Source organism: Dendropsophus ebraccatus, chromosome 8 (genome assembly GCF_027789765.1).
Source record: "Dendropsophus ebraccatus isolate aDenEbr1 chromosome 8, aDenEbr1.pat, whole genome shotgun sequence".
Taxonomy (NCBI): domain Eukaryota; kingdom Metazoa; phylum Chordata; class Amphibia; order Anura; family Hylidae; genus Dendropsophus; species Dendropsophus ebraccatus.
The window spans coordinates 8,533,523-8,545,739 of record NC_091461.1 but is presented as its reverse complement, the minus strand read 5'-3'; the positions used below and the strand labels follow the sequence as shown (position 1 = coordinate 8,545,739).

General features: G+C 46.2%; 1 protein-coding gene across 1 annotated transcript in view; it reads left to right on the top strand.

The window, feature by feature from the left end:
- Positions 1-6,275: 6,275 nt before the first annotated feature.
- The window catches only part of HABP2 (hyaluronan binding protein 2), a 67,167-nt gene continuing 61,225 nt past the window's right edge, over positions 6,276-12,217 (top strand). The window contains exon 1 of the mRNA XM_069981761.1: positions 6,276-6,437. Coding sequence (XP_069837862.1) covers positions 6,276-6,437 — 162 coding nt within the window. The remainder of the gene's footprint in view (positions 6,438-12,217) is intronic.

Here is a 12,217-nt window from a genome sequence, read left to right as displayed (position 1 = left end):
CACCACACAACCAGTAACTGATGTAGTGCCCCAGTACAAGGTGCTGCGCCATGTTTCCTGTGCACCTGTGAAAAGTTCTCTCAGGTTCACAGAGTGAGAGATGGTCCAAGTGTATTTGATGTTTTCCCCACTAGGTGTCACTTCTGTGTTTCTGTGTAACTTATTGTGTGCACAGCTAAGGAAAGTATTGGCTTAAAGGAAAACTCCGGTGCTGATACAATCAATCAATTATAAACATAGTTTTTACATTAACCATCCCTCCAGGGTCTGTCTCTGTTTGCATTTCCCACTGTTTGCAGGTCCCTGAAGCTCCAGTTGGTGTCTTCATTTTTTCTTCACTTCCTGGTTTGGGGTTTCCCATGATGCACTTTGTCTCCTGTGATGTCTAACTGACTCTGTAAAACTGTTAGATGGCTTACATATTGCTCAGCCAATCAGAGCTGAGCAACCTGAGACTTCTGACAAAGAGAGGCTGGCTTAACAGGGCTTAGACCCGCCTCTCTCTTAATGATGTATTTGTCAAAAAATGGCTGCCACAGAGCAGCCTGGGGTCAACAGTCATTAGGTAAGAAGGAGTTTATTTCACTTCCTGGTGGGGGTTTGAAGGGGGAAAAGATGGGGAAGGGGGCAGATAGGTGATTGAAGCATATTACAAAGTTATATAATTTTGTAATGTGTTTAAATTACTGGGAAAAAGATTTTCACTGGAGTTGTCCTTCTTTTGTCCATTTATAGAAGCAAACTGCTTCACTCCTTTTTCTGTCCTATTCTATCTCTTCTCTCTCACACACACAGCCCCTCCAATCACAGGGAAGCTTGGTAAGCCCCTAGAAAAGGGGAGGAGTCAGAGAAAGCAAGACACAGAGAGTTTTACCAGCAAGCAACCATTGGCATGGAGTGCTAGACCCCCACAGGAGGAAACAGACGTCCTCTGAGGAACACCTTGCCCATTCCAGGGATACTAGCCACACAGTACAGGGCGGTGACCTGGATCCAGTTAGCAGTAGTGGATTATAATAGGGGCGTTTTGGGCGGCAGCCCGGGGCCCTGAGCTCCTGGGGGGCCCATGACCACCCAGAAAGACTTATACTTTCAATGGTGTACTGTCTCCTGGCTACACTTCCGCCATGATTTGCAAAAAAATCACTGTTTTTTTAATGGCAATTTTGCACAAATCAGGACATCATGACATTATCTGTCCTGTACTATGAACGCCAGGCTAGTGCTGCCATAGTTACAGTGGGGTGTGGGGGGCCCAAGCTTGGTGAACAGCCCGGGGCCTATGGTGAAGTTAATCCACCCCTGTCAGTTAGGCACTGACCCCAGTGGAACAAAGCTGCAGTTAGCCTACGTATTCCACTATCCTGGAAAGGTTCGGGAAGTCTGCTCAACCCAGCGCAGGGACCTGGGCCTCATACTACCCTCATAGGATGGATACCTTGACCCTGTAGGGCATAAGGCAGTTCAGTAAACGTGAGTATGAGGACCTACTTCTTCTCTACTTCACCCAGCTACGTTGTCCCAGGCAAAATACACTGGGCAAGGCCCTGATGACGCTCTTGTCTGCACCTATTATTGTTGAAGTGGAAACCACCTGTTTTTGTGTATTGCACTGACATTTTAAAAAAGAAGTCGGGTGAAAATTTTTATTAAAGTATTGTATTGCCCCCCAAAAGTTATACAAATTACCAATATACACTTATTACGGGAAATGCTTATAAAGTGCTTCTTTCCCTGCACTTACTACTGCATCAATGCTTCACTTCCTGGATAACATGGTGATGTCACTTCCTGGATAACATGGTGATGTTACTTCCTGGATAACATGGTGATGCCACTTCCTGTGGCTGCTGAAGAGGATGATGGGAGGAGGACACTGAGGGACACAGGGCACTGGAGGAACACTGAGAATCCCTCTGCCATCATCCTCTCCAGCAGCCACAGCCCACACAGCTCTGGGAGTCGGGTCAGGACATCACCATTTTATCCAGGAAGTGACATCACCATGTTATCCAGGAAGTGACATCACCATGTTATCCAGCAAGTGACATCACCATGTTATCCAGCAAGTGGCATCACCATGTTATCCAGGAAGTAACATCATCATGTTATCCAGCAAGTGACATCACCATGTTATCCAGGAAGTGACATCACCATGTTATCATGGAAGTGACATCACCATGTTATCATGGAAGTGACATCACCATGTTATCATGGAAGTGACATCACCATGTTATCCAGGAAGGGACATCACTATGTTATCCAGGAAGTGACATCACCATGTTATCCAGGAAGTGACATCACCATGTTATCATGGAAGTGACATCACCATGTTATCCAGGAAGTGACATCACCATGTTATCATGGAAGTGACATCACCATGTTATCCAGGAAGTGACATCACCATGTTATCCAGAAAGTGAAGCCTTGATGCAGTAGTAAGTGCAGGAAAAAAGCACTTTAAAAGCATTTCCCGTAATAAGTGTATATTGGGGATTTGTATAAATTTTGGGGGGCAATACAATACTTTAATAAAACATTTTTGCCAGACTTCTCCTTTAAGTAAATAGACATTATCCTGGATAATGACAAAAATATGTGGACTATGCACCGCCAAAATTAAAAAGATGACAGAAGCATAAATAGTAAACAAAATGAAAACGGAAGGCCTGCCATATGTACTCACTGGCACTGAAAATATGTAGCTTTATTTCACATAAATCAAATGGCCACTGTACTATCTTTATTTCCGGTTCTAGCAGGGGCGTAGCTAAAGGCTGATGGGCCCTGGTGCACAATGTTAGCTTGGGGCCCCCCATCTCCCCCCGATCAGGCAAAGTCCTATCTAATGTTATATCCAATTACTCTAATGTGCCACCATGTTCTAATGCCCTGTCACTGCCTCCACCTCATGTACTGCACTACTGCCCCCTATAATGAATGGACTGTACTGTGTCATTGTCTAATCATTGTATTCCAATCTTTGACTCTACAGCTGAAAAACTACAACTCTCATCATGAACTGCCAGTTGGAAACGATGGGGGTTGTAGTGCTGCAACCTGAAGAGCCACATGCTGCAAAACTACAACTCCCATTATAAACTGTCAGCAGGGCACGATGAAGTTTGAACTTCTGCAACCTGGAGAAGTCACCTGATATCACCTGCAGTCCTATGTAACACCACAGATAACAGTGATATCCCTCTGAGTACAGATAATGTAGTAGTCATCTGCAGTCCTATGTAACACCACAGATAACGCAGTGATATCTCTGAGTACAGATAATGTAGTAGTCACCTGCAGTCCTATGTAACACCACAGATAACGCACTGATATCTCTGAGTACAGATAATGTAGATGCAGCACAAGCTGGAGCTCAACGCGGTAAAGATACGGCCATAGGACATAGCTTGGGCCGCCAAGGCAGATGTCTGGAGGAGGGGGCGCTGGTACTTGCTGTCATCTGATTAGGTAAGAGGCCCAATCAGATGACAGCATGTGCCAGCGGGCGCAGCGGGACAGATTAGCGCAGTGCTTCCCAACCTTTTCCACCTCGGGGCACCCCTACTAAATGATGTTCTACAAAATAAGAAAACCGCCATACAGTGACTCACCGGTGACGTCTTCTTTGATCTGAGGCGTCACTTTCCCTTTTCCTCTCCATCCGGCCCAGTCCTCCATGATGATTTCTTCCAGATACGTTTCATCTTTTCAGAACCTGCGAGACAAACAATTTAGGCTCCGCACATTTCTAGCAACTTCCTTCCCTTCCTCCCTCCTGTAGGCTCCCATAGTAACTGCGCTGTTTGGTGTTATGTGCAGTAAAGTGAGTAGGAATGTGGGATGCCCCCTGTATGTAGGATTCCCTGCTGTGCCCCCATGAGCTAATAATGCCCCCAGAGGTGCCCCCATACAATAATAATGCCCCCAGAGGTGCCCTCATGAGCTAATTATGCCCCCAGAGGTGCCCCCATGAACAAATAATGGCCCCAGAGGTGCCCCCATGAACAAATAATGGCCCCAGAGGTGCCCCCATGAACTAATAATGCCTCCAGAGGTGCCCCCATGAACTAATAATGCCCCCAGAGGTGCCCCCATGAACTAATAATGCCCCCAGAGGTGCCCCCATGAGCTAATAGTGCCCCCAGAGGTGCCCCCATGAACTAATAATGCCCCCAGAGGTGCCTCCATATACTAATAATGCCCCCAGAGGTGCCCCCATGAGCTAATAATGCCCCCAGAGTTGCCTTCATCAACTAATAATGCCCCCAGAGGTGCCCCCATGAGCTAATAATGCCCCCAGAGGTGCCCCCATGAACTAATAACGCCCACAGAGTTGCCCCCATGAACTAATAATGCCCCCAGAGGTGCCCCCATACAATAATGATGCCCCCAGAGGTGCCCACATGAGCTAATAGTGCCCCCAGAGGTGCCCCCAAGAACTAATAATGCCCCCAGAGGTGCCCCCATACAATAATAATGCCCCTAGAGGTTCCCCCAAGAACTAATAATGCCCTCAGAGGTGCCCCCATATACTAATAATGCCCCCAGAGGTGGCCCCATATACTAATAATGCCCCCAGAGGTGCCCCTAAAAAAACAAACATCCTACTCACCTAATCCGCGCTGTGCAGGCAGCAGCTCTTCCTCCTCCTCTTCGGGCTCCATCTTGCGAGCCGCAGGGACGGGACTTCCGGCAGGCGTGATGACGTCACATCATCACGCCTGCCGGAGAGGTCACGGCCCGGCCTCCCATAGGCTGCTGGTATGAAGTGCCGGCAGCCTATGGGAGAGAATACAGGAGGAGGACGCTGACAGGTCCTGCTCCTGTATTCTGATCGCTGTAATGTTCCGCCTGCTCACTGTGCTCACAGTGCGGGCGGAACATCGAAGCGATCAGTGCATCCCGAGAAGCTGCGCGGCCGCAGCTTCTCGGGATGCTTAAAGTGACACTGTCACAAGTGGCAAGGGGGGCCGTGCGGGCCCCCCTAGCGTAGGGGCCCGGTCGCCATGGCGACCCCGGCGACCCCTATAGCTACGCCACTGTGTTCTTGGTAGGGACATTGCTTGTGGTCACTGGTTATTGTGCTGTACGCTCTCATTCTACATGTGTAACAAGAAACCTCAAACAATACTTACATATTAAGTGCAATTTTCCATCTCATGCGTTGACATTTGGTATTTCTTTTTTGTCCCTCTTTGGAGGTGATGTGGTGACGTATGGTTCTGTACGGTAATGTCGGCGTTTATTGACATAACCTGGAATTCATTTTACTCCATTATTCAATTGTTATGCTGGGTTTACACAGAGTGATAATTCGCCCGATCGTACGATGAACGATTTCGAAGTAACGATTTTTGTTTTATAATGATCAGCGTCTAGATGGAATGATATATCAAACGGAAAAATCGTTTTGTGATCGCTTAAGCCTATTTCGCACATTCGTTAAATCGGTGAACGACTGTTTACACGGAACGATCTGCAAATTTTTTGCAATGACGAACGCCGATTTAAGAACATGTTGTAAGATCAAAATGAACGATTTCTTGCTCATCGTTTGATCGTTCGCTGCGTTTACACGTACGATTATCGTTCAAATTTGAACGTTATCTTGCAAATTCGAACGATAATCGTTCCGTGTAAACACAGCATAAGTAATATCACTTTAACAGATTTGTGTTTTTGGTGTTTTTCACACAGTTTTGCACCATTTATGTCCCTTGATTGCGGATGCAACCTTTGCATATCACTCAATAAGCACATTCAGGTTGTTGTCACCTTGAACATGGTATCACATGACTAAATAAGGGGGGACATTTTGTATTAATTTATTTAAATTTTTTAATTTAAAAAAAAAATCCAATTTTTTTTTATATAAATTTTTATTCTGTTTTATTTTATTTTTTTGTATTTGTATACATCTATTTATTCTTCGGGTTTCTGTTTTTTATTTTTAGAGTGATCCCTTGCACTATAGTATTTGCTCTGCATTGGGCCATATTCACACACTTATATTTGCTCATCGGAGCTTGGTGCACCTGTTACAGGGGCAATATATGGTCTCCACACACATGTTCACACATCCAATTTACATGAAGGTATCTGTTTAGGTATATATGATATGTCTGCCGTTATTTAGTTGATTGCTGATTTACACATTTTAAGTATATCGGTAGCTGTAGCATTGGGTTAATGTCAATAAAGTTATTCAATGAAGGAGTATCACATGGCTTGTCGGCTGCTCATGTGACCCTCTCATGTGCCGAGACTTGAGCATGTGCAGAGGGATGTTCGATGGTCTGCGGCCATGTTTGTTGTGGCTTCTCCCTTCCAGGTATGTTTGTATGAATGAGCATCACATGACATGTTTAGCCGGTCAAGTGACCGACGCCATCTTGTTTGTGGATTTCCATCTCTGGCATGTTGCACAGGCCCATGTATGTTCCATTATCTCATTATTTTTCACATATACAGTGGTACCTTGGTTTGAGAATAACTTGGTTTAAGAGCTCACAGTTTTTCAAAATAGTAACTTGGTGTAAGAGCATTGCTTTGGTGTAAGAGCTCCCTGTACTGGGTGAGAGGGGGAGTGGGGGAGGGGCATGGTCTGCATAGCGGGGTCTACAGCTCTGTACTCTGACCCAGGAAGTCTCTCTCACCTTCCAAATCATAGCAGATCCACTTCAGGCTGGGGCTTACATCAGAGGACAGGACTGTGGAGGTAATCTCTCCATAGCTGTAACCCCTCTCTCCCCGGACAGAGAGTGCTGCATGTATGTGCCCACATCCAGGGAAGTTTCTAGGGCATCTTGGCAACAGGGCGAATGTTGATAAAAGCGCCCCCCCCCCCCACACACACACGGTTTGGTCCTGGGGAAGTAAGGAGGGCCGTTATCATAATTCGGGTTACTAAGAAGAAGCAGTGTTGCACCCCTACCAGCTCTACTGAATACAAGAACCATTCAGTGACTCACAGGTGACGTCTTCTTTGATCTGAGGCGTCACTTTCCCCTTTTCTCTTCATCTGGCCTGGACCACCATGACGACTTCTTGCAGCTACAATTCATCTCTTCAGAACCTGCCAGACAAACATCTTAGGCTCCGCACATATCCAGCATCTTCCTTCCCTTTTCCCACCTATAGTGGGTGCGCAAAAGTCAGTAGGTCTGTGGATTGCCCCCTGTATGTAGGATCCCCTCCTGTACCTCCCTATAGTAATAATGCCCCCTGCTGTACCTCCATATAGTAATAATGTCCCCTGCTGTACCTAACAGTAATAATGTCTCCTTCTGTACCTCCTTATAGTAATAATGTACCCTATGTCCTCATATACTAATAAAGTCCCCCTTCATTGCCCCATATACTTATAATGACCCCCTGAATTGCCCCACATGTAGTAATAAAGTCTCCTGCATTGCCCCCATATATTTATAATGTCCCCTGCATTGTCCCCCATATAGTAATAATAATGTCCCCTGCACTGTCCCCCATATAGTAATAATAATGTCCCCTGCATTGTCCCCCATATAAGTATAATAATGTCCCCTGCACTGTCCCCCATATACGTATAATAATGTCCCCTGCATTATAGTAATAATGTACCCTGCTATGTCCTCATATACTAATAGTCCCCCTTCATTGCCCCATATACTTATAATGACCCCCTGAATTGCCCCACATGTAGTAATAAAGTCTCCCTGCATTGCCCCCATATATTTATAATGTCCCCTGCATTGTCCCCCATATAGTAATGTGCCTCCTGCATTGTCCTCCATTTAGTAATAATAATGTCCCCTGCACTGTCCCCCATATAGTAATAATAATAATGTCCCCTGCACTGTCCCCCATATAGTAATAATGTCCCCTGCACTGTCCCCCATATAGTAATAATGTCATTTGCACTGTCCCCCATATACTTATAATGTCCCCTGCACTGTCCCCCATATAGTAATAATAATGTCCCCTGCATTGTCCCCCATATACTTATAATAATGTCCCCTGCATTGTCCCCCATATACGTATAATAATGTCCCCTGCACTGTCCCCCATATAGTAATAATAATGTCCCCTGCACTGTCCCCCATATAGTAATAATAATGTCCCCTGCATTGTCCCCCATATACTTATAATAATGTCCCCCTGCATTGTCCCCCATATACTTATAATAATGTCCCCCTGCACTGTCCCTTATATACGTATAATAATGTCCCCTGCACTGTCCCCCATATAGTAATAATGTCATTTGCACTGTCCCCCATATACTTATAATGTCCCCTGCACTGTCCCCCATATAGTAATAATAATGTCCCCTGCACTGTCCCCCATATAGTAATAATAATGTCCCCTGCATTGTCCCCCATATACTTATAATAATGTCCCCTGCATTGTCCCCCATATACGTATAATAATGTCCCCTGCACTGTCCCCCATATAGTAATAATAATGTCCCCTGCACTGTCCCCCATATAGTAATAATAATGTCCCCTGCACTGTCCCCCATATACGTATAATAATGTCCCCTGCACTGTCCCCCATATACGTATAATAATGTCCCCTGCACTGTCCCCCATATACGTATAATAATGTCCCCTGCATTGTCCCCATATACTTATAATAATGTCCCCTGCATTTTCCCCCATATACTTATAATAATGTCCCCTGCATTGTCCCCCATATACGTATAATAATGTCCCCTGCACTGTCCCCCATATAGTATTAATAATGTCCCCTGCACTGTCCCCCATATACTTATAATAATGTCCCCTGCATTGTCCCCCATATACGTATAATAATGTCCCCTGCACTGTCCCCCATATAGTAATAATAATGTCCCCTGCATTGTCCCTAATGTAGTAATAAAGTCCTTCTGCATTGCCCCCATATATTTATAATGTCCCCAGCATTGTCACCCACACAGTATAGCTCTCTTTGTAGCCCCACATTGTATAGTCCCTCTTTGTAGCCCCCACATTGTATGTCCCCACATAGTATACCCCTCCCCTCCCCCTGTGTAGTAGCTTCGATGTAAAAAAAAAAAAAAACACAAAGCAAACTCGCCTATCACAACGCTCCCCCGCAGTCTCTCCTCCTGGTGCCGCTATTTCCAAGTACAGAGACTTCTGGTGCAGGCTTCCTGTCATCAGAAGTCCCCTGTTCCAACCCTACGGCGTCCGCACTCTCTCCTTGGCTCTGGACATGACGTCACATCTGAGCCAAGCAGGAGAGGAGTGAGGGCGCTGCGAGGCAGATACAGTGAACTTCCGATGCAGGAAGCCTGCACCGGGAGCCTCTGTATTTACATCGCCGGAGCTGCGGCGTGGCACTTCAGTGTCTGGGGGCGGGGGCTGCAGGGAGACGGGGCCTGTCAGTGTCTATCTTAATGTGCCCTCTCAGCTCCCGTTGGGGCTTTTGGCGGGGACAGGGGGCGACAATGATGTGGGGAGTGTGCAGGGGCCGGGTGTTGTCGGGCACTAGAAACGGCCCTGCCCACATCTGCCCTGCTCATTCCTTCATGCTCCCTGCAGTCTCTGTCAGCCCTTGTGTTTCCCATCCTCTCCATTACTGTACAGTAACTTATAATATCACAGATTCTGCTGTTTCTGAATCTTTGTTTCATCTGTTTTACATGTTATTCAGAATAATGAATCATTATTTTTGGGGGTGGAACCAATTGTCTGCATATCAGTGATTTTTTATGGGAAAATTTGCTTTGGTTTAAAGTGACTGTACCACCAGGCCCAGGCTGAAGCACTGGAGGCGGCCGACCCACCATTAGTGGGAGGAAACCCCCGCCCCTTCATGATAGGGTTCCATTGATTCTAATGGAGTCATGTCATAGAGGGGCGGGGGTTTCTTCCCACTAAGGGTGGGTCGGACGCCTCCAGTGCTTCAGCCTGGGCCTGGTGGTACTGTCACTTTAAGAGTGATTTGGATTACAAGCGCGGTCCCGGAACGAATTATGCTCGTAATCCAAGGCACCACTGTATCTGGTTTCCACACTGAGGCCATTAACCCCTGAGGAAGTTCCCAGTGAGAAGTGGAACGTGTGGGGAGCAGTGGACCCCGACATGGACCTTCTGACAATTTGGTGATATTTTGGTCATTTTTTGCTTGTTTTGCACATCTTTTCTTAGTTTTTCTACCTCATCATCATTGTTACAGTAGTGCGGCATGGGTATCACATCAGATGCATTGGTTAGATATGGTCCTTGCCATTTTTGCTTGTCGGAGCGTCCTGGGGGCTTTTCCCTATATGCATACCTCCCAACTTTTTGGACGGCCGAAGAGGGACAACTGCGGAAAGGATTACAAATGTGTTTCAGTAACTGTGCGCAGGGATTTGCAGGGATTTACTGTTAAATAGGTGACACGGAAGCAAAAAGGCCTAATCGTTTTTTCTGCGGCTTGGATCACGTCCCCAAAACAGATCCGTAACACCTACAGATGAGTGTACGGCGCCACAGAAATCAATGAGTCTGCATGTGTGAAATGGGTCATAATGTCACATGATCTGTATATAACAATTTTTAGGATGCGACATGCACCACATGATAGAATAATATGGATGTTTGGGTCTATTATACAGAAACCAGACACTTTCTAGAGCAACATAAAAAGTTTATTAATGCAAATCTAATTCTTAGGTCAAAAAGAGGGACAGAGGGACATGGGTCAAAAGTAGATACGGTCCCTCCAAAAGAGGGACACTTGGGAGGTATGCTATATGTAGTGGGGCCCCCTTTATGTATTTTGTGTGTTTTAGATGTTTTTAACTGTTTATGTCCCAGTGTGATGTTTGTTATTTTGATTTATGTGAAATAAAGATACATATTTTCTTCTGTATTTGTTTGGTGTGCCAGTGAGTACATATGACAGGCCTTCCCTTTTCGTTTTGTTGGTATTATTATTTGTTGGTCATTGGACTCACTTTATTCACGCCAACACACCAGTGTATACTTGGGTTACCTAAACTTGCGGGACCGAAGGCCAACCGACCAGGGGTGGGTACCAGCAAGGGGTGGCTACTGTGACAAGTGCCGATGTCATCCCCACCCACCTAGCTGCCATAACACCACCAGAGCTACCCTGGTTACGGGACCCAAAAGACTTCCCCGGGCCTTCACCGCACTGACCTCCCTTTATAGGGGTAACTAAGCTTCACTGCGATTGGTGGTGATGTGTACAGAGAAGAGAGAAACAGAAGATAGGAGGAAAAAGTGAGGGAAAGCATCTGCAGCTGTGATAGGACAATAGTACAGACAGACAACTGTTAACCCATAGCCTTCCTTCTGCTGTTCTCATAGGAAGACAGAGAGTGACACCTAGTGGGGAAACTACACAACAGCACATTTATCCCCTTCTAGTGCAATACCTAAGAGAGGCACTTTACCCAGGTGGTATAAGTGTATGTTCACACTGAGCAAATGGGGTGGAATCCCGCACTCCTCCGCTCAAAGAATTGACATGTCAATTCTTTGAGCGGAGAGTGAAGGCGCGCAAGCCCTCCCATAGAGATGTGGTCTGACACAGAAGCAGGCGGGATTCCATCCAATTTGCTCAGTGGGAACATACCCTAAGACTTAGCAGACCACCCTTATAGGAACACTACGGATAGTGAGAAGTGAGTGATTAGTAGTGAGTGGTGAGTAGTGAGTGATTAGTAGTAAGTAGTTAGTATTAGGTGATGAGTAGTGGGTGGTGAGTAGTGGATGTTTAGTAGTGGCTGATGAGTAGTCGGCGACTAACAGAGAAGCAAAGTCACAGCGGCCTCAACACTTCCTGATCTAATACAGGAGCAGACAGCCTCAAGCCATAGAAATACAAAACAGCTTTAACCTGATTTGTTTTGTGTACATGTTCTTGACGTGTATAATGGTTGCACTTGTTGCCAGAAGTAGGAAGAAGGCAATATGGACAGTTCTCTCTGTGGAGATCCTGCGGGTTGCACACATATCGGTGGAGTTTTGGACTCCCATTGGTATCGGAGGAAAGTGTCTCACTGCAGTAACCTGGGCGCCAGGTGCTGTTAGCAGTGGCCTGGGTGTTCGATGTACCGACTAGACATTTGTCACGGCGGCCAGAAGTAGTATGCCCACCCCCAGGTATACTGACATGGCTTTGTATATATGTGGTGTGCCCCCCCCGTGAGGTGTTATATCGGAGGGACGGCCGGTCACTTGCTAGGTGTTGTAGTGTGACACCACTCCGGTGGTGGATG